Raw genomic sequence first — 23,408 nt, 5'->3', positions numbered from 1 at the left:
CTTGATGTGTCAACAGGGAAGGAACCCGCGCTGCGTCTCATAGCAACTCAAAAATACAAGAGAGAGAAGGTTGCACATGCAGCACCAGTCTGCTGTGTGCTGCTGGATATGCGGTTTTATCTTTTAAACATTGATACATTTTAATTAACGAGTGGAAACGTGTTAATATAATCGCTCGTTTGTTGTGACCATACTTTGGCAGGCGGTATTTCTTTTGCCATTTGGTGCTTTTCTAAAAGATAAAAAAAATAATTTTGCGCATCGCACCAGCGTTGCTAATGAGCTAATTAAAACTGTCAAAGCTGCCTTTTGTGATGAAAGTTAAAATTCGCGTCGTCTTTTAAACGTAATCTCTCTTAGCAGCGGAACTTAAGTGTTTGCCTTTTGAGTCTTGGTTTCCACTCGGATCACATTCTGCAGGGAAAGGAAGGGGAGGCAGGCTTTTGAATTTTATGTCAATTGGTGGGAGCCTACACAACAACACAAAAGTAGGAGCAGAGCAGTTGAAACCCATCGTTCGAGTGCAAGAAGACAAAAAGAAAGAAGATGTTTAAAAACACATTTCAGAGTGGATTCCTGTCCATTCTGTACAGCATCGGGAGCAAACCACTACAGATCTGGGATAAAAAGGTATGAAACATGTCAATCAATTACCTGTTTTGTAAGTAGATGATATATTCAACAATTGGTAGCCCAGGTTAATAAATTCGCTCAGAAGAGTCACTTTCTGATTTAAAGGTTTCCGAATATAATAACTGTGGATGGATATTGTAATTAAGGGCGTATACATTCCTTAAAAAAGCATTCGTTGTGATAATGCTAGCTTTTTAATTCTGAAAATTATAAACAAGTTATTTATCGATCTTTGTGAGAGCTTAATTGATGTAGCTTGTAGCATCGTTGTCCCCTGTGAAAGGTCTTTTACGTTATTATGATCATATACATCATACTGTATGTAGTGCCATACTAAGCTGCCAATGTTTTTACAATTTTATATATACTGAATTTAAACGTGTCAGTTTAGTTGGGACTGCTAGCTTTGTTCCAATCGAGCTTTTAATACCTAGTGCTGATATTGACATACCTACTGTACTTATTTATCGGATTCTCAGTAGTCATTCTTTGGTTTCAAGAATACTTAAAGCATATTGTTCCCAGAACATCAGCAGATGCAGTGATGCGGTCTGCCATTCATTTGAGAGTTAAGACTCCCTCATGCCAGTCTAAAAGACCTCCTAAAGTGGTAATCAATTTATGATGAACAGGCACAGAGGGGGTCAAAAAACTCCCATAGTGAGCATTAGGCATCAGGCAGTAGGCTTCACAGCTGTGAAAAGCAAATTTAAGAAGATATCAATAGAAAACTGAAATGAGTTAGGTCTAGCCTGTGAGTAAGATCACTGGACCAAGGCTGGACCAAAACAGGAGCCTCAGTGTCCCCCAGGACCAGGGTATAGAGATAGTGGACATTAAGTGGAAACACCAGTGTAGAGTCTGCTTAATGTGGCGTTGGGCCTCCATGTGTGTCCAGTACTCAAGAATTGTTCCATAAATGTTGGGTTGGGTTCAGATCTGCTGACTTCCTAAAAAGGACCCTGTATGGCTTTCATTGAGCTCTGGCATCTTCTACAAGTAAAAGATACAACTCCCTGTTCCTTATTTTAGGTGAGAAATGGCCACATTAAACGGATAACAGACAATGATATCCAGTCGCTGGTGCTGGAAGTTGAGGGTACTAATGTGAGGTAAGTTATAATTAAATAAAGCCTCAAAAGGAATATATTTCTTCGGATTCAGAACAGGGAGTGCACATAACATTTACCACACACATACAAAACTAATTTGCTTGCTTTGAATCATTAAATGCATTTTGAGAGAGGTTTGGAACTTTAGTCAGCTGTGACTATTAGGCTTGTGGATTGTAATGAGAAAATGGTAAAGCTTAGTTTCTTTTATGACTTGGAAGTACTAATAATGAGTTTGTTTTTGCTGTGTGACTTCCATTTTCCAGCTCCATTAAGAACAACTGAAGTTAATTACTTGCTATAGTTCTGCTGGTAATATGTTAATGGTCCTAAGAATGTCTGGAGCAAGTCTTACTTGTCACTATTTGCATATCTGTGCAGGTCAGTTGCTTGGCTTGCTGGTAACTGGACAAGGTGGATGTTAAAGTAATCTCCATTTTCTTCTATTGTAGCACGACATACATCACATGTCCGGCTGATCCTAAGAAAACACTAGGTATCAAGCTGCCATTTTTGGTTATGATCATCAAAAATTTAAAGAAGTATTTCACCTTTGAAGTCCAGGTAAGATGACAATAGTATTTCCCCACCACATGACATGGTTTTGCATTTAACTGTTTCGCTGCAGAGACAGAAATACACATTTACTTTATGTTCTTGAAAGAATTCTAACACTACTTTGCCAGCGGCCATAAAGACACTTGAGCAACACAGTGGAGCAGTGGTTAGCGTTGCCGCATCGCAATTTGGGTTAAATTTCCGACTGGAGTACCATCTGTATGGAGTTTGTATGTTCTCCCCGAGCTCACATGGGTTTCCTCCCACAGTCGGAAGGCCTACTGGTATGTTGTGGTGTGGCTCATGGGAAAGTTGTGCCCGGTGTGAGTCTGTGTGTGCGCTGTGATGCTTCGCGTCTGTTTGCCAGGCTTGCCAGGATAGGCTGTGGCTCCCTCGTCTCCTGGTATTGGATAATAATAATTGCTTACACTTATATAGCACTTTTCTGGACACTCCACTCAAAGCGCTTTACAGGTAATGGGGACTCCCTTCCACCACCACCAATGTGCAGCATCCACCTGGATGACGCGACGGCAGCCATAGTGCGCCAGAACGCTCCCCACACATCAGCCATTAGTGGGGAGGAGAGCAGAGTAATGAAGCCAATTCATAGAGGGGGATTGTTAGGAGGCCATGATTGGGAAATTTGGCCATAAGGTTGGATAAGAATAAGGTTGGTTAGAAAATGGAGGGATGGCTAGACAAATTAATTTCCCAAGGATTACTCATCACTTCATTTAATTGGAAAACACACATTAGCCAATGTTTTCACACAGTGAAGTAGGTGCATTAAATTAACAGCCGTCGCTGCTTGTTTGTATCTAGGTGTTAGACGATAAAAACGTCAGGCGGCGTTTTCGAGCAAGCAATTACCAGAGTACCACCCGGGTGAAACCTTTCATCTGCACTATGCCAATGAGGCTCGATGATGGCTGGAACCAGATTCAGTTTAATCTGTCAGATTTCACGCGCCGAGCCTACGGCACCAACTACATCGAGACACTCCGAGTACAGGTAAGTGAGTGAAGTCCCATTCATAGCATTTGTTGATGTTCATATACTTTCTGCTCACAGTGCCAAATTGCATACTTAATAATTAGTTGCATTTCTACTGTAAAACCACTCCACATATGGTATAGTTACAATTTTTTGTACCAGCAGCTAATACTTAATGTATTCCATTAATTACTGTTCCTTACAGGGTAAACCAATTGGCATATAAATGACATTTACCTTTAACTAGTTATTAAAAATCTAGAATAGTTTTCCAAAAGAATACCAGATATGGATAGGAAGAATATGATGTCCAGTTATTGAACTGTCTTTGGATTCTCCAGTCACGAAAAGCTTGCCATCAGAGGTAGCAAGCTTTCCACAGAATGTTCCTCATTATGGTACTAACATACCCCTGCGAAAGCCAACTTAAGTATAGTCTCTAAAAGTTGTCTGTCTTTTTTAGATACACGCAAATTGTCGTATTCGAAGGGTGTATTTCTCAGACAGACTGTATTCCGAAGATGAGCTCCCAGCAGAATTCAAACTATATTTACCTGTTCAGAATAAAGCAAAGGTAAGCCTTCGATTATATAGTTATTCAGAAAATAAATGTTTCCTCTAAATGAATAAAGGAGATTTACTTTTGTTGCTTAGGTGTTTTTTATCCTTTCCATTATTATTATTCTTATCACAGGAAGTTTCTACTGTTTATAGAAGAGGTATGCAAATGCCTTTAAGAGGTATCAGATGAACTGTGTAATCTTACTTTCAGTAATAAAATCCATTAGGTCATCAATAATCCCACAGGAGCAACAAAAATAAGGCTTGGATTCCACCCTGTGTTCAAACTGCCCATTTAGTTACTGTGAATTGGCAGCTTGCCCACAGTGGGGACTTTAGTATAAAGTAATATGGACTGAAATAATTCTAAATTCAAAATAGTTTTCTGTACCAGAATAATTTACTTGACTGCAGTATAAAGTCTTGCAATCATAATAAATGCTAGTTTATATTAAAAATGTGTAGGCAGATAAAGACCTTGTTTTTCTTTTCTTTGCAGCAGTAACAAATGGTGAAATTTTCCATTCCATCCTTGCTGTTAATTTATCTTCAGATCTTCCTTCAGAATGAGATTAAGACACCTACATAACACAAACTGATTTTTATTGTTTTCCAACCATGTGTTCACCTCTGTCTAACATTATGAATACCCTGTGCTCAATAAAATTTTATATATAAGCATTTGCATAATTATTTCTTGTGTAAATTGAATTAAAACTATTTACATGAACTCAAAAGTCAATTTCTTGGTTAGATTCTATTTTTTTACACTAATAAGCTTACAAGCAGCTCTTAGTTGATAACACTAACCTGTTTTCATTAAGAAAAGATGTCCATGGATTTTACAATTATGTAATCATTTTCATTTTCCCCAGTTTTTAACTACACAAAAATGTGGTAAAAGTTCTCCTTCTTCACTGTTACAAATAGGTGTTCCTAAAAAAGCAGTCCTGTTGGAAATTGATTTGCTGAATGAAAAATATTTATTTTTTTTCCCCAAAGACAAGCTTTTATTTCACACATATAGTAGCTACTGCAGTAGCAGATAAAAACAGGAATAAAATTGAAAATATTGAAATATATTAAACATTTCATAAACAGTATACTGTATGGTATTGGGAATAGAAACTTCAATACGAGTGAATAAAGAATCTGATTCGCTTAATCTCAGACCTTTGAATTTGCTTTGCATTGACTAGACGGGTAACATACTGTACATAAATGCTTGTTTCCTGGAATTGTCTGTTTTCTGTATAAAATGTTCTTAATATGTAGTTGTGTTTTAAATAAGATGTTAGGTGTTCCAACCAATACTTGGGGAACTGTCTATGTAATTAAAATTATTTAAAAATTGTTACATTTCTCCATCTTATTGAGTGGATTCATACCAACCGTGGGCATTATTATTTCATTAGTATTATACTTAGAAAATCATCTGACTATTTAAAATGACTTGAAATACACCACAAGTTAATCGCTACATCACCAAACTCCTGGCAGTATTTGTTTAAACTTCTAGAGCAGACTTGTATCATGATTTTGTCAAACAAATGGCACACTTACATTGTCATCTAAAAAAAGGACCAGGACAAAACGAATACTTGATTAAAAACAGTTATTGTCCAGGATGACTGCAACTGTTTGTTTCAAAGAACCTTGTGTTAAACTATGAAAAAGAAAAACAACCATGGTGCTGGCAGAATATTGTATATGGAACTGTAAAGATCAGAAAATTAACTCATTGGTTGTAGCAAAAAATAGCTCAATACTTTGCATGCCATATGCTCAAAGGAACATGCAAATCTTGAAGTTCTATTGTAAAAGTTGCAATTGCTTAATATACAAATTTTAGCAACTTTAATATTGTATTTTAATTTAAAATATACAGTTTTCCCAGTTATATTGTAAATGATCAAAGGTACCGTGACTGAGACCTAAGATCTATAGGACAAAATGGAAATTATTTTCACGACTTTTATCCCATATAAACAGCTGCAGACTTGGCATTGCACGATACAGTTTCCTATTGAACTGACTGCAGGATACTTCCCTCCTATTTTCTTCCTAAACATGTAGAAGTGCAGTTAAACACAAGAAAGAACACTGCATCTTAAATTTAGACATTTGACAGCAATGCATTTCTACACAAAGTGCATTAAAAATCACTGTGGTCTGTTGTATTGTGAATAGAGTTTGCAGAAAGTCTGGTGTAATGACAATGGAAAAAAAAAAATTCTGAGGCAGCTTTAAATTGAATCAAAGGGTGCTTTAGATCTTGCTGCATTTACTCAAAACCAAGCCAAACTGAACCTATTCCTATTACTTCAGTGTCTGTGTCTCTTACAGCATTAATGTCAAACAAAAGCAATAGGTAATCTCCTTAAAAAGAAACTGTAGTCAAAGTATCATCTAGTAACATCTAATAAGGCATCCAGGTATGCCTCTTTGACATTGTGAAAAGCAATGAAAAAGGGGATACTTTGCATTGATCATATTTTACAGGAAGAGTAGAGTTTTCAAGTAAAAAAAAAAAAAGAAAAACAGCATAAAAACATTTATTGAAATTTCGCCTGGGCAGTGTTTCAAAGTTGATGCACATACTATAAGAGCCCAGAAGCTGCAGTAGTAAAGTGCAGAGTACCAGGAAATAGAACACCATTGTGAGCAATGCCATGAACAAAGCCAGCATCTTTCCTTTAAAGATCCCTCGTTACTGGATGGGAAATGATTGCCCTTTTTATCCATTTCTACAAATAACCCCTCGCTGTATTCCAGTAAGACGAACGAATGCACCTTTTCCCTCCCAAATTTCATTTCGAAAACATATTGCTTCCCCCTCCGCCCCCAATTTAAAAAATAAAACTCTAGAAAGGGATATTTTTGCATCAGTGTTTCAAGGCCTCTGGAGTCACTCCGTTTCAGTGTTGCACAGCCGCCGCTGGGGTCTCTTCGAAGTTCAGAATGTAGTAATCGTGGACGTACATGAGCACTGCGATGGGCTGCCCGATTATGAGCGAAATCCACACGGCCGCATTGCCATAGTTGCCTCTCAGGAATCTGCCCACAAACCACGCCAGGGGAATCTGAAATTGCAGATCACAGTTTTCAAAGTTATGTGCATGTTAGAGAGATATTAGGGGGGAAAAAACCCCACAGCGTATAATTTTGCTATGCCAATGTCGACAGTGTAGTAATGGTGTATTTTCTCCCCTCTACCTGCACACAGATACAAATTTCTCCAATAATTATCAGTTTCTATATGATACTACAGAAGGCCTCCTTAGGCACTTCTCAGTATTTTTGAAAGCTACAGACAGGTGCACACATTTCACACCGTAGTCAATATTATTATGTTGACGATTCACAAGAGAATGTTTTATTTTATTACAGTTGACACTTTCATAACAGCTATAAATGGTACTGGTGTCACGGCTGGTGGGCGGTTATATAAGTGAGATTTAACGAATAGCTAATATAACATTTAAGGGAGTGATCCCATTACAAATACATTTCTCAAACGTGTGGTTGTGGACTAACTCCAGATGTGTATATTACAAATTTACAATGGTAAGTGTTTAAAGCTTTTCTCTAAAACAAAACACAAAATGACTCCACCTCCAATGCATGTCAGAGATGGTGAAGACAAAAAGGTTGGAGATATGAAAGCAAACAGTGTTGGGGAAGTCTAAATAAGGATTTTTAAAAATACAATGCATGGTGACTTATCCATCAAACAGCGGCAATATTTTAAGACCACTTGCAGGCAAACTTCCATTTACTGTGTTCTTACCTGCGCCATCATACCCATGAAAGCCCACAGGCGGAACATCTTCAGAGGAACACTGACGAGATACTGAAAAACAAAAACATGTTGCATTATATTTCACGCATTGTATGTAGACAATGGATACAGTCACCTAGAACACAGAAATGCGATTCAGCTGTCAGCAGCACACAACAAAGGGACACATCTTAGTTTTTATGGCGAGTGCAAATCACAAACTTCAGCAGGTGTCACCCCAGCAAGGACAGTTCTCCCCCCTGAGATTTTTGCTGTCATTATTCAAAATGAGCACACCTGTGAGGGTCAGAACACAGCTGGGCCAAGTAGTCCTTCCATTTCTGAAGGGTTAGAATCCAGCAGATAAGCAACTGTGCTTGGATTCATATAGTACATCTTTCCATTGGATGAATGAATCTTTTCTGGTTGTTCAAAGGCTGGTCTTACAGAATGGAACATTTCTCTCTCTGTGTTTAAACTCTGCCTTCTACCAGTGATGAGCTGTCTTTAAATGAGAGTGATGATCATGGTTCATCATTAAAAAAGTTAATATAAGAAAATCAGGAGTTCTCAAATACCAGCTCAAATACTGGGTAGGATTCCCACCAGATGTTATTGGTATCTTGAACCATGAGAAAGGTGAATAGGTAGCAAAAATGATAAAATAAATGCAATAATGTTTTTCAAAGAACAAGGACATTTAATTATTTTTCAATATTCCCAAAACAGTACTGCATTTATTTTATATCCCCCTATAGCCATTTATTTTCAGGGGTCTTATCAGACAAGCCAATTACAGCTGAAAAGTTTTGCTGATCATATTTGTACGTGAAAAGCAATTTCAATCCATAATTGATGAGAGGAGGGTTTGAAATGCCAAAAAAAAGGAGAATAAATCTCAATCTGTTACCAGGGATGCAAGGCTTCTAGGAGAATGTGCAGATGAACTGTCAGTCCTTACCTCATGAAAGAAAGCTGAAGCCAAGAATACAGCAGTCTGTGCTGCCCATTTACCCACTCCTCTCTTCAGTATGGGTTTGTAAAAGTGGCTTCAAAGAAAATAAAGAGATTAATAATAAATCACTGAGGAAGTACGAACTCAAATTAGGTTCTGACAAAACTGAGCCTGGAAACTGCTGAACACGTCTTTCTCTTTGCCTAAAATGTTTTAGAATATTTTTTTAAAATATTTTTTAAATAACATTGCCAGGTTCATGACTTATGAAAATTTTAGAAATTATTTTCCTTGGAATTCACTATTAACATCCCTATCATTTAAAAAGAAATACCCTTCCAAGTTGTTCTTTGCCATGATTATTTTTTCCTCATTTTGAGAAATGATCTAATAGTGACTATCAAGCCCCCACACTTACAAAGCATTTTTTTTTTTACTATGGTAAAAAACAACTGTCAAAAATGACAATGTTAGATAACTTAAGTAAAAGAAATATGTGCCTGTAGGCAGATTACTTGTACAAGTGACAGTATTTTAATTAAAATGCCTAAATTAAAACCTTCAATGCCTAAGATTATGAGACTTACCGGAGGCACCACTTGTGGACAGGAATATTCCAGTTCTGCCAAAAGTATGTCACCGTTTCAGAGTTCCTGAAAAATGCAAGACCTGTTCATTGCATGTGAAATATGAGCCTATGCTGTGCCTTGATTCACACAACATAAATATCCTGTGTCAAGACTGAAATTTATCTGAAGACTGTGAGCCTGCGGAGTGATGAAAAACAGTCCTTCCTTAAATAAATTAGCTTTTGTTGAAGACTTAAAAAAAACCTCAAGATTGCGGTAAATATTCAGCAGTATTCGTCAGCTTTGAATTTAGTAAATATTTCACTGTGCCATAGTATTTCTTGTCCTGACTCTTCACCAGGAGTTTTTCCCCCAGAAATAAACAAGATTAAAACTTGTTAGGAAACCCAAGATACATTTATGAAATTACATGTGTCCTAGATTTCTGCTGCTGTCAATGCCCTTATCACTAGCACTCCAGACCAACAACCACTTAAGCTTTTTAGCAAAAAAAATGTTTTCTAGAGACATCAGTCCTGAAGCAAAGACAAGACCAGTCAAAAGATGATTTATTACTGAGATTATCCTAGGGTCTTTGTAAAAAACATTTGAGCAATACTTTACAATATATATAGATTCATAATTTGATGAACAGGCTGGCTTCCTCACAGCTGCAGTAAAAAAACCAGCTCATTTCCAAGGCTTGTGACTCACTGCTTCTATTATTAAAAAGTGTAGGAAATCAGGCAGAGGATTGCCTAAATTCCCTGCTAAGCATTTCAAATTTATAAATAGCAAATCTTTTCACAGCTCATTACTAGCAACTCAAGTATTTTTTTTTTAATCCATAATCTTAGCTATGTCCCTTGACATTTATTATTTTTCATAGTAATAAACTAAGAAACTGGAAAGAAAATGTAATGTTCATGTTGGCTTACTGCATGGAGGGGACAATTTTTAAAACTAATATCCCCCCCTTGACACAGCACCAGGCAGAATTTTAGAAATTCTAGTAGGTGTTTATTATTCATATAATAAAGAAAGGTGAACCTTATTTTCTGTAATTCTAAGAGAAGTGGGTCAGAGAAATGCACGCTCACTAATCTTACTGATGTACTTTTCATATTATGTTACACAGAGACGCTACACTCATATGTGGTTATCCTGGCCCAGGATACCAAGTCTTACAACATTTTAAGAAAGCAATCAGATTCTAGTCTACAGTGTAATTTAACTTATGCAATTATTTCTTATGGGAGAAACTAAGCTACGGTATTTCCACAAAATCTTCCATCACTGACTATGACGGAGTGATGTTCAATTTCTTTAAATGTCATGACAATGACAAATATTCACACAGAAACCATCACAGATTGCTCTCAGATACAAAAAAAGCTGAGATAGCGTGTAACAGATTCATCTGGAATGTGTACCTCTACCTGATATTTACAGAGAACAAAAAGCTCAAATGTTAATTTGCTATGTTTGTTGTTTTACCCTGTTCATCTTGGCCATTTTCTGGTGTTGGACAATAGGTTTCCAAGTAACAGCACAGCACATCTATTCCTTTAAGAGGTTCTTAACCTTTACTGCAGGATGCACCCACTTTGACTCTCAAAATATATTCCCGCATCCCTTATCAAACCTCATTGAAGTAGATCAGTTTACAAAACCCAAGAAATATCATACAGTAACTATAGAATAAAAGAGATAGAATTATATATATATATATTAATTTTGCTGTAAAATACACAAAAATGAAAACACTTTTGTAAGTTTACCTTATAATACCTAGATTTGAGGCCACAAAGAAGTTGTATTTAACAGTCTACTTAATTTGTGGTTTCACAAATCTAAAAAATTTCACAAATTTGCTTTAAGGAGTTATCAGGCATGAGGCAATCGCACAAAGTAACGTGTTTGTACATACCACCAGTCCCTGTAGAACTCGCGGTCTCCGAACTGCATGAGCTCAGCTACAAAATTCATGGAGGAGTGGAAAAACCAATAGAAAAATATCAGCCAGATTAAGTGATTGGGAACCTGTTGGGATTAAAGGCGAAAAGGGAAACCTTGTGCTTTTTAAAATGCTTTGAAACAAAAACACACATACACAGCCTGGTCATTCAAATCGTGAGGAAATATTCCATTTTCAGGTTTTCAGGCCTCAAAACCTTCTTCTTTAGAAGGGCTTTTATTCAATGGGTTCTGTGTCAGCCCCTTTATTACTATATTCCAAACCCTTATTGTAATTGTGTAATTCTGCTGTCTCCTCTCTTGTGTACGTTTTCTTCAACTTGTAAAGCTCTTTGAGATACCACTTGTAAAGGTGCTATATACAGTAAAGTTGAATTATTTTCCATGCTATTATCCATAAATATGTTCTTGTTTTTAGCACAAGCCAGGACCTTGCCAGCTTGCTTTCAGGCGACGTAGTGAATGGTTCTGTTTGGGGTTTTCTGAGCCAGTGGATGTACTCCACTAGAACCGGCCCGGGCTGTCGTCAACACCAGTGACTCCCAGTTGAGAAACTCCCATCCCATCATTCGCCAGCAGCTATACTGTAATTCACAACTGGCAACCTAATCGAGCTCAGCAGGTGTGAGCCAGACTAGTACCCGGATGTGAGACCTCCTGGGAAAGCTAAGGTTGCTGCTGGAAGAGGTGTTATCGGAACTAGCAGGGAGTGCTCACCCTATGTGGGTTCTAATGCCCAAGTACAGCGATTGGGGATCGTATCCTTTAAAAAAGGCGCTATCTTTCCGATGAGATTTAAAAATGAGGTCCTGACTCATATTAAAAACCCCAGGGCATTTAACGAAATGAGTAGGGGCGTATTCCTGTGTTGTGGCTAAACTTCCACCTGATCATGCGTCAGCATGTGTAGGCTGCAAAGGAACATTTAAAGGTTCATCCCATGCTGATAGGAAAAAAAGAGACGCAACTTTCCACGGTGGAGCCTTCTTCAGGTGTGCCATATTGTGATTTTTGTTACCAGCATGGAATTACCTTGACCTGTTCCTTATCTGGTGTATAGGATTGCAGACAACTGAATTAGCAGGAAATCTGTAATTCTGAAATATCTGTCGCCAAATCAAGAGTCATTTTATGATTTAATGAATGTCACATTCCTTCAGTACTTACAGCCAGCTTCAGGAGCCGCTCGATCATTCTTGAAAAGTCCATGTCCTAAAAAAATGACAGACGAGATTGATACTGCGGACGGTAATGAACAAGTCGGAAAAATAAGAAATCTGAGGAAAGATGGTTTTACCTTAAATGGTTTCATGGAATTTTGAATTGTTGGAACCATCCACTGGAAAGAGAAAAAGAAACTGAGACTGTTTTCAGCCAATACACTGATTGCTTGCTCTTGTTTTGCTCATTAGGAACACCTGGAACTCAAACGCACATATATCTAGCCAGCAGCCATATCACCCTGCAACACAACTGGCAACCCACTGAAGCTCAGCAGGTGTGAGCCTGGTCAGTACCTGGATGGGAGACCTCCTGGGAAAAACTAAGGTTGCTGCTGGAAGAGGTGTTACTGGGGCCACCAGGGGGCGCTCACCCTGCGGTCCATGTGGGTCCTAATGCCCCAGTATAGTGATGGGGACACTATACTGTAAACAGGCGCCGTCCTTCGGATGAGACGTAAAACCGAGGTCCTGACTCTCTGTGGTCATTAAAAATCCCAGGGTGCTTCTCGAAAAGAGTAGGGGTGTAACCCCGGTGTCCTGGCCAAATTTCCAATTGGCCCTTACCACTCATGGCCTCCTAATAATCCCCCTCTATGAATTGGCTACATTACTCTGCTCTCCTCCCCACTGATAGCTGATGTGTGGTGAGCGTTCTGGCGCACTATGGCTGCCGTCGCATCATCCAGGTGGATGCTGCACATTGGTGGTGGTGGAGGGGAGTCCCCATTACCTGTAAAGTGCTTTGAGTGGAGTGTCCAGAAAAGCGCTATATAAGTGTAAGCAATTATTATTATTATCTAGAGGTTTAGAAACAAGCTCGTACGTTTAACAACACCAATCCTAATATTCTTCAATTCCAGAGGATATGAAGAAACAGTGAACTGCAGTTTTTAGATGTGTTATTTAAAAAGCACATTGTAATTGAACCACACATACCTGTTGAATTAATCCTACCAACAACTGTATGAAGAAAAGCTGGAAGAAAAGATAAGTACTTTAATATACCATATACATTTCATATAATATGTTTAAATTCGAAACTCCAAAAAAACAGTAAAACTGCTCAATACTGCTCTAGGGCTATGGAATGATCTCTGTTTTTTATTATATTTATAGGGCAAAGTAAAACAGTGAACATGCAACACTCCTAACCATGGTAAGCACTGTGTGGTCTGGCTGAGCTTTTTCGTTGGTTTTTTTTGGTAGAAAGAATAGCTTACTGTGCTGCCAGAAGAAGTTCATTGCTTACAGCATGGCATTCAAAAATTTTTATTTGCAGTTTTTATTTCAGAAGATGTCCAGATTTAAAGGTGCAAATCTAGCAAGCAAAAGAGAAATTTAACTTTTAACTCAAATGTAATTTTGGAGAACTAGCCCGAGTTACATCCAGTCTTACAAACCAAAGTACAATCTAGATTCCAAGCAAGAGTAATCCTGCCTGACAGCACGGTATTGAACCGGCTCTCTGCAGCAGTGAAAACAAGCTAAGGCACCAGGACAAGATGAACGTGAACACTCTGAAGTACAACTCACCATTTCAAAAAGCCTCCTCAAGAGGAAGCGCTTGCGTATTCGAGGAGAGCGGGGAAAATTTAACTCGTAGCACAGGGTGGGCGCAAAAATAAAATAGTACATATCTGGAACACGGACAAAAAGAGCAAACGGACAAAGTGAGAAATCCTGTGGGTGAAAATGCACTCATCATGGTACGTATAGCACCATTCCCCCTTATACTTCAAGCTCAGTACTTCCTTACTAACCTCTGTGTGTGAGATTCCCGGGATAGGTTGTTTGAGCCTGAATTGCTGAGCCATTAGCCTTCTCGACCATTGGATCTGTTTAAATACAGGATTCAATGCTATCAGTACAAAGAAGGGCCTCTATGATCTCGTCTGAAAACACAGAGAAACCTTTTCTGGTCCTATTAGTTTACACATTTAAGAGAATGATTCCAAAGATCAGATTTTTTTTTTTGAGTACTTCACTCAAAACTAACATTCCAATTCTTATTCAACATTAGCCACAGACACTTATGTCACTGTCAGAAAATTCTCCAATATGGGTAGACATTATAAATGGTCATTCAAAAGATCATAATAATCGTGAGCAGATTGCTTTTTCTAATAAAGTCGTCCTTATGAGACATGTTAAATGTTTATGTAAGAGTAGCACCACAAAGGCGAGAATCTGGAATTACTGCTTCACTGTCTTACACAAGAGTTTATTTTTTATTTTTTTCAAGATGTATTTGGCTAGGGTGATAAAATTCAGCCCCAAATGAGATTTCTTCTCCAAACTGTTTGAAAACGTGTGCTTAAAAGCACAATTATGGAACATTTTATTTCAGACAGAACTTAATCATGCCCTCAAAAACCTGTTACCTCACTGCCTCCCATTGCATAATAATTAATAAAGAGCACATTCAACTGGATTCATATTCATCCTGCTATTCATTGACACACCAGCAGAGGACAGTAACCACCGCAGTGGCTTAAAACTGATTTAAAAAATTAAGGAGAAAAATATGCAAAAAGAGAAAACGTCTTCACAGGAAACATCTCATCAGTAAACAGTGGGTCACAAAATGTATTTACACATTAGTCATATAAACCTGATTGAGGCTTTTTTTTTGTTCAGATGCAAGAGGCAATATAGGAAGGTCATCGTCATTCCTTGCGTTACACAAGAGTTCGGGAGGCGAGACAGCACAGTAAATTATGAGGACCCCTGGGTGGTTACGAATGGTAGGCACTGCGTTCTGTGACTCAAGTTTTGCTGATCGTAGCAGCTCACTAACATAAATCCCAAATGGTTACATGGTAAAAAAATCCTGAATTTCATAAACAAAACAAAAAAACCCCAGAAAGCTCAGCCTCGAAAATAAACTTTCTCTTCCATTGTGTTTAATGTTCTTGAGGCTTCTGTTCATCCACAGCTCGGGGAAGGTTAGATAACACAGCCGTTGTGGAAGCGTACTCACACGACTGCGATCTGGCCAGGCTGCGGGCGTGGGCTTGCCGAATTTCCCTGCACCACTTGTTCACGTCTTTATAGGAGTACAACTTCAGGAACAGGATGGTGTAGACTCCAAGTACGAATAATCCACCAACTGTTTCATTAAAAAAAAAAACAGAAAGAAGGGAACAAATCCGTTTCAAGGCCCAGCGGTCATTTTAAATTGGTTTCCAGCATCAATACTGCCGTCTCCTCCATTTTATGACAATACTTTTGTTCTCTCCATTTCATAAGCCGCTGCCTCCGTATTCTAGTCACGGCCTTCGACGGGATTTAGTCCCACGTTGCTGTGCCTCAATCCACACCATTCCATTTAGAAGCCTAATCCTCGAGCTGATGTGTAAAATACCCTACAATATAATTTCTAGATTGCTGCTATGCCACATATAACCGCAGTTATTAACATTATGAATATCTCAGCCAAGCTCATTTTAAATTCAGACAGCCCCTAAGTTTTATGCTCCATGATTCGGGTTCAGACAGACTTTTCTCAATTTAAACTCATTTTTACTTACTTCGGTTAAAAGGAACATGTATAACGCTACCTTCACTCTTAACTGCAACCTGCATTTCCAAACTAGAACTGGTGGTCAGTCAGCTTGTACTGGGTTTGCATGATAAAGAACATGGCTTGTGATTGACCAATATAGGTATATATGGTATAGGATAACAGGTAAAATAAAGACATTTAAGATTTTCGTTTTTTGGACCACAATTTAATCTATATATTTCAGAGAGATGTACTGATACTAGATCTTTCAAACCACTACAGATGGCCAGTCATTACCTACTAACATTTAGACTACATAATATTTCAGAATAGCATGGTTATATTACTTCTGGGTTAAACTGGCAATGTAAGCTGATCTACTGGTAATGTACAAATGTCTTGTTATGCTGCAGCAAGGGCTGCACCACCTAACCTCATATATGCAAAGAAATTAAAGACTTTACACTCTTCCCGAAGTACAGATCTCAGCGATGTTGCATTCAGGAAAGGAAAGAACAAATATTATCTTATTCAAAAACTTAAAAATGAATAGAAATTCTGTTGCAAGCATACGCGATGTCAAATATAACTGACTGCAAAATGAATCACATCATACAATGTTTCAAGTCACATCTAAAATGTTTTTTAAGGCGTGGGACAGTGGCACAGTTATTAGCACCTCTGCAGTGCTGGGGCCCCGAGCTCAATTCCTGGCATGCTATCTGAGTGGAGTTTGTATGTTCTCCCTGTGTTTGAATGGGTTTACATTGGGTGCTCTGGTTTCCTCTAACAGTCCAAAGACATAAGAAACCTAATTGGTTTCTGAGAAAACTGGTCCTGGCCCTGTTGCTTGCCGTATTGGATACATCAGTTAGGAAATGGATGGATATGTTTTTAAGATGGATATAGAAAGGTCTGATTTTAATTATTTTTTTCTTAAAAATATCACTGTTATATCCCTGTTTACTTCACAACACTGGATACGGGGTTTGTTTTGGATGGTTGAGTCAGATAAAAATACAAAAGGAATTGATTCCTCTGTTTAGGTGTTTGTTTTAAAAAAACAGACTACATACTGTAGTTAAAATAGACTACATACTGTAGGTTTTGGATACTGAGTAAATGTTTTTATCATCAATTTGACAGATTGATCATGACCGTGATGCTCTTGAATGACTTACTGCTTAAGCACTAAATCACCTCATTAGTGAGTGTTCAACTTGGCACAGGTGGAGGGGATTTCATTTGTTTAAGAGGACAAAGAGAATAGAGACTTTCTCTTGAGAATGGTGCTCAAGAGAAAAAAGCCCTTGTGTCATCAGAATGCCTGAAGGCTTCACAGAGTCAATAAGTCAAACAGGTGGACCTGTCTCCTCCTTAGAGAAGAATCAGGTCTCGTGGGAATGTTCTCTGTAGACCACCCTGACGGATGTCAGCAGGCGTGGCACAGATGTGTAGAGAACTATCCTCTTTGTGTACAACAGACAAATCCGAGGGTGGTCCAAGTGTGTAATGGTCTGGGCAGGAGTGCCTTGTCTTTAAGGGACTTCGCCTGCAATTTCTGATCTCAACCTGACTGGGATCTCTACACTGCGGATAATCTACACAGGATCCTAGGTGGTCCTGTTGCCCTTTCTGTGATCTCGTCCCGATACAATATTCTAGCAGGACGACACACTGGTTACCCTGCTTGTGTAACAATGGCTTTCTTGCGGAATGAGAATGTGACGGTTCTGCATGGATGTCCAACTGAACAGTTGGTGGCATGAGCTGTGTGATACTGTGTGACTGTTAGAGCTCAGGAACCAGTGAACACACACAGACACACACATCCAGTACAGCTAACGGCTCTTCTTCTAAAATTGATTGGCTCATAGTCTACTAGCTCATCATTCTAGTTTCCCCTGTTTACTCCGCTGAAGTAAAACAGGATTCCATCTCCTTGCCACCACTGACTTTCAAGCCTTGCCACTGTCTAGAGCTTGATTTACTAACGCAGGTTGCCTTTCTACATTGTGTGGGTCGGGACGTGCTCGGAAGCCTTCAAAACTGCATGTTGTTCTTGTTTTTGCCTGCATGATTATTTTGGCTTGACCAACCGACCAAAACAACAAAAACACCAGCAGCAGGTCAAAGAAACAAGACACCAATGCCTGTCAAGACAGACTACTGGCTTTTTAATAATGACCATGTGGTCAGTGGAAAAGGCCCTTGTTAGAGCTCCAATGGACGGCACTGCCACCAAGATAAAGCTGGTGCTCACTTGTCAAGAGACTGCAGCAGCTCACTCCCCTGACCTTGATATATAAACAACCGCCCTGTGTGAGGAACAACTGACAGATGGTGGATCTTTGTCACTCCCTGTGGCGTTAACAGATGAGAGGAAAAAATACGCCATTAAGTACTTTCCCAAGGTAACAATGGTTTAAATTTACAACAGAACAGCGTGTGATGTATATTATTCTTCATCCCCTGTTTTCTACACAACTCACCAACTGGAGAAAGACAGAGATAACTTGATAAAAAGCTCTATGCTAGCAAATGAAAGAAACTCGTGGCTTATCATACTGAATCAAGAGGGAGAGAAGTAGCTGCCTCACAAGACCACAAAAAACATGTTTCTGTGCATCACCATATTTGCCTCAAACCACCTCTTTTTCAGGCCTGAAAGAAACACCTGCAGGCTGCTATTCTGCCTTTGAGCTTGTCGTGCATCAGCATTCCCTTGGACACAAGACTTTCTAATGAAGGTCATTACTGCGGTCTTGACCGGTTGCCTGTCAGATTCTGGAGCAGGTTCAAGATGTTTCTCCTCATGAAATCCATGAACTTTACACAATCAGCCCTGACAACCTGCCTGATCTACTGACCGTTTGTACCCTCTGAGGTGCAGCTAAGATCCTGGGACTGTGTAACATGTTCAATTCCTCTCCCTAAGCCAGCTACAATAGCAGGAATGCTCTAGGGCTGTGATGCAGCCTAACACTGGGACACTGGTGGCTACTGTTAAAACAAGCCCCTACTGTCTCCTAGTTTAAATATTAGCTGAAGACGGATCTGTTTCATACAGCTTTACTTCTTATGTATCTGTACGTGCACTTAGACAAGTGCATTTCATAGCAACACACAGCAAGAAGAACCAACTTTTTAAACTGCGATGCTATATTTCTACAAGACCAGTGGGAAGCTTACCTGGAGTCATGGAGTTAACCATTAACACAACAGCAGCAGGGAAACAGAGGATCGTGGAAAGGTTGAGGAAGTGAACAAACAGCCCAACCCTCTCAGAAAAAGTACCCTGTGGAAAGGTGCAAATCGCAGCCACTGGTTAAACTCAAAAGTACTTTGTCACAGAAACGGATATCATTATTCTGCCCTGTGTCATCCAATAGAAATATGTGATGCGTTGGGTGCATTGACAATTCATATGCAAATATGTTCTTCCTTATTGGCTGGTATACCCAAAGTGTAACATAACGTTCTTTTTAACCAAGTAAGTAATTACACTGATAACAGCTGCCCCTCAAATTATTGTGTACAGAGGAAACAAAGGTGTTTGTTTTTAAACAATGAACTGACGATGCAAGCATATGAAAGGCAGCGCGGTACAGTGTTGAGAGAAAGAAATGTACTTCTGAAAAGAAACATGGACTCAATTTCTCATACTCAATGAAAGAACAAGCTAAGAGTGTATGACTGACACCGAGATTGATTAGTAAAAAAAAAATACATTGTTTCGCTAGAAAGCTCATAATAGTGATCCATCAATTCTGCACTATATAAGCAGTACTGTGAAGACATGTGGGTTGCAAACACTTCAAAACAAGAATTTAATTCTCATGTTTTTCTCAAAATCATTACATGAATTGGACTGAGTCTATATGGGCCATATCAGAGAAGAATTCAACAAATCTAAACTTGTGGAATGTTTTACAGACATTTATAATAAAAATCCTAAAGCATAGAGTGTAGAGTCAAAATGTACAGTTACAATATTGTACATTGATGCAACGGTTATAAGTCATTTATTAGGTCACATCTATAGAGATAACAACCCTTGTTTGCACAGTACTGCATATTGAATGGAAAAAAAGACCGTAATGTACTGAATTAACAAACCATTTAATAAAATGCATTCCTAAATTGTAAATTAACAAATCATAAAGCTTTCAAATTCACCTCAATTAATTCAAACAGACATTTTACAGCCAATACTACATTTTCCTGCAACACTAACAGAAATCCACTGGAAAAAAGATTCATTTTATGGGATTATACTCACCACAGACAACTTCCTCTCATTGTACAAAGCTATGATTATAAATGTATTTGACACTGGGACAGAAAAGCAAAAGAACAGGAGTTAGCATTCTCGCAACAGGACATGTTCCCGGCATTATTATTTTTGGGTGGATAGGCTAATTGCAGGCGGTTCAACAAAATGTTTTAAAAAGCAAAAAAGGCTTGTGAATTCTAATTATCAAACCAGTTAAAACATTTATGTCTATGTCTACATCACCACTGTCACATATAGGGAAAGTACTTTTACAAAGTTTTGTAAACAAATACCATCTTTTGGAAATTAACAACGGCTAAGCTGATCTACAGCAAAACAGAGGAAGAAGGCTATTAGTAGGATTTACTGTCAAGCATCAGTAGGATTTACTGTCAAGCATCCTTGAGTTCTTACCACAACAGTGTTTATAGTACATTTACAATACTGCTGGGAAGAATGGTCATTTTCTCCCATTTTCTTGTTGTTGAAGTGAAGAAAATTAATAAAAATGAAAAACCATCGTTAAAGCTCTGACTGCTGTCATTTCTCTAGGTGATGCAGACAGAATGTCAAGAAACTGGGAGATGATTAGCTACTCCAGAGTACTAACACCTTTTTGAGAGTGGAAGAGGTTATTGCTTTTTTCATGGCACTCTCAAAGATATGTGATATTCAATTTTTCAACGTTATATTTTACCATCTTTTCTTCATGATTAGGCCACCCAGAAAAGTCGAAGGAAACTAAGTACTTTTGTGACCATTTTATTACAACTGAGTAAAATAGTGTATCCTGCAGAATTGTGTATTCTAGAATTAGTGTATTCTGCAGAAACAAACACCAAGGTCAACCTTTACATACATGACACCATGGAATGTGTATGTAACAAAACATTAAAATTATTATTTTAGATGTTGTATTCCACAGTGTATTAACTAGGACAGGGGAGATACCTCTGGAGATGATAGTCGAAAATCAGGAAGTAATAAACTTTCTTGTAAAAACTACAGCATTCTCCAGAACGAACAGAAGGAACATCCTTTTAGGCAAGCTAAAATCCACACACACTGTACTCGAAAAACACTACTGAAAATCCACACCACAGAAATAATGAATACATACCAATTACAAGGCATGGAGCAGGCCAGCTATAAGGGTCCTTTAAGAACAGTGAAACAACTTGGATTGGGTCCACTAGTATACCATATCTGATTGAAAAGAAATAGCAAAGGGAAAATTAAAGTCAGGAGCGGTGTTAAACAATTTTACTAGGGTCACAATAATGCAATAAAAATAGCATACCCACACCCTCTAAATTGCTTCACAGAGCAGTGTTTAGATATGGTTGGCAAACAATACAGATGACTGAAGTTTAACACATCGTAACAAAGATTTGAAAGCTTTTTTTAAAGCACTGGCTTCCTATGTTGTTACAAATATTCCGCTTAATACTGAAAGATAACACATTGTTAACTTCTTTACGAATTTGCATTTACACAAACGTTGCAATGGAACTAACTTGCCACACACCCCAATACGAACTTTATAACAAAGATGTCGTTACACCCCATCAGAAGAGTCCTGAATACATTCCAGAAGACAGTAAGACACAAGATGCGGGGGAAAGATTCTATATTGTTCAGTAGGGTTATTCAAAGAAAAAACTAAACCTCAGCATCTTCAACTTGGTAAATGCGAGGATAAAGGATTCTGCAATCAGAGACATCTGGGAAAAACAGCACACTTGAAACTTTTGCAACATTTCGCATTTTGCAACATATGGCCTGCAGTATGGTGGCTTACACTGCTTTCCTCTTTGCAACACTTCAGTCCATATTTCTTCCTGTCAGAAGAGTGCACAAAATAGCAGCTACGCTAAAAAAAAATACTATATGGTCCACGGCATTCCAAAAATGAACTTAGGATCCTCAACACGGGTAAATATTTGAAGCAAAATGCTGAGCAATCATAAAAATCTTCGTAACTGATAAATTTGATCAAATGTATTTGTACTGCACCTAGAAGCATACTTTATTGCTCAGTATATTCTCTACAATTACATTTCCAAAAATCTGTAACCAAAGTTAAAACATACACAAAGTATGCAGACCACACTGCCCCTCTATTGTTTTACATAATATTGCAGAGAAGCATTTATTTAGATTAAATGAAAAACAGTATAACTACAGCGTACACAGGCAAACATTCATAACAGGAAAAAAAAAAACACCATTTCCCCTATCAGGTATTTTATTTGCCTGCTGTAACCTGAAAAGTTACTCTGATGTGGTTTATTATAAAACTTAAATGGATCTAACAACAACTGCATAATTCTACATAACCTAACACATATATTACCCTGACGGTATAAAATGAATTCTCGCAGATCACAAAATAGAAACAAATGTCATTAACTGTGAAATATCATACTGCCAAGCGAATAAACTTAACCCAAAGGTGGTGTTTCATTGGTACTATTTAACCAGTTTAATTGTGTGATTCATTTTGACTGAGTGACAACTGATATGGAATATTATTAAGCAAGTCAAGTACACAAAAATGGCAATACTTTTTTGCACCAGCACCATTTAGGGACTGGGCACAGATTCAAGTGACAGCTTTTGAGTGGCTCCTTGTGGGCTAAATTCTCCCATAGCTGTGAGAGTACTTCCTACTGAGCGAGCACATTAATGGGCATATTGTTCATACATTATTTAGTATTTCTAGTAATGGTTTTCCGTCTTTCTTTTTTCTGCTCATACAGTAAATTTATCTGGCACAAACACTGAAACCCATTTTTAGGAAAGCTATACCGAACAACTGACCTTCTCCCCATTTTTGTCTTTTTGTACATTCTAATGTTTTCTGAATACATAGCTGAGCTGACAGACTGACTTTCTCAGAAAGGGTCGCTGTGGGCCAGATTTCTGACAATTTTTCCCTCAAGGCCTGTCATAATACTGCTTGTGTCTCTAAGATACTTTTTGCCATTAGGAACATGAGGCCGCCTAATTACTATTTCTGCCCTCACCTACAAACACGGCATACAATGTAAAGCAGGCCCATCCTGTAGGATAACACTGAAGAAAATGACCTGCTTGTAAACTAATTCTCGTTAACACATATTCTATGTAACAGGAACTCTGTTTTGGTTAACATTCGACTTTTCCTGAGATTTTTATTTTATACTCATCACACTTGGAAAGTATAAATTATTTATTCTTATGTATGGACTCACAGCAATTACTCCTATACTGTTCAAAG

The 23,408-nt window shown here is 38.2% G+C and overlaps 2 protein-coding genes across 3 annotated transcripts in view; one reads left to right on the top strand and one right to left on the bottom strand.

Annotated features, from left to right (window-relative positions):
- cfap20 (cilia and flagella associated protein 20) lies at positions 1-5,217 on the top strand. 2 transcript variants are annotated; one of them, XM_088601786.1, is made up of 6 exons: positions 1-630; positions 1,666-1,745; positions 2,198-2,309; positions 3,129-3,317; positions 3,763-3,873; positions 4,363-5,217. In XM_088601786.1, exons 1-6 carry the CDS (start codon positions 547-549, stop codon positions 4,363-4,365), a joined length of 579 nt encoding a protein of 192 aa, XP_088457912.1. In that variant the 5' UTR covers positions 1-546; the 3' UTR covers positions 4,366-5,217. The 2 variants fall into 2 exon arrangements, with proteins under 2 accessions (XP_088457912.1, XP_088457910.1); XM_088601784.1 differs by having other exon boundaries at positions 5-630; positions 4,360-5,217.
- Positions 5,218-6,628: 1,411 nt separating this feature from the next.
- Positions 6,629-23,408, bottom strand: part of dgat1a (diacylglycerol O-acyltransferase 1a) — a 31,407-nt gene continuing 14,627 nt past the window's right edge. Inside the window, exons 4-17 of the mRNA XM_088601783.1 lie at positions 21,267-21,352; positions 20,153-20,205; positions 19,063-19,168; positions 15,346-15,474; positions 14,126-14,200; positions 13,899-14,002; positions 13,302-13,340; positions 12,440-12,481; positions 12,310-12,354; positions 11,096-11,208; positions 9,184-9,249; positions 8,603-8,690; positions 7,651-7,713; positions 6,629-6,943 (exon numbers count right to left, since the gene is read on the bottom strand). Of these exons, the coding sequence (XP_088457909.1) occupies positions 6,779-6,943; positions 7,651-7,713; positions 8,603-8,690; positions 9,184-9,249; positions 11,096-11,208; positions 12,310-12,354; positions 12,440-12,481; positions 13,302-13,340; positions 13,899-14,002; positions 14,126-14,200; positions 15,346-15,474; positions 19,063-19,168; positions 20,153-20,205; positions 21,267-21,352 (1,174 nt within the window). The 3' untranslated portion in view covers positions 6,629-6,778. The remainder of the gene's footprint in view (positions 6,944-7,650; positions 7,714-8,602; positions 8,691-9,183; positions 9,250-11,095; positions 11,209-12,309; positions 12,355-12,439; positions 12,482-13,301; positions 13,341-13,898; positions 14,003-14,125; positions 14,201-15,345; positions 15,475-19,062; positions 19,169-20,152; positions 20,206-21,266; positions 21,353-23,408) is intronic.

This window comes from Lepisosteus platostomus, chromosome 12 (genome assembly GCF_059453375.1).
Source record: "Lepisosteus platostomus isolate fLepPlt1 chromosome 12, fLepPlt1.hap1, whole genome shotgun sequence".
NCBI lineage: Eukaryota > Metazoa > Chordata > Actinopteri > Semionotiformes > Lepisosteidae > Lepisosteus > Lepisosteus platostomus.
Note: the sequence above shows the minus strand (reverse complement) of the source record. Positions and strands in the feature narration are given on the sequence as shown.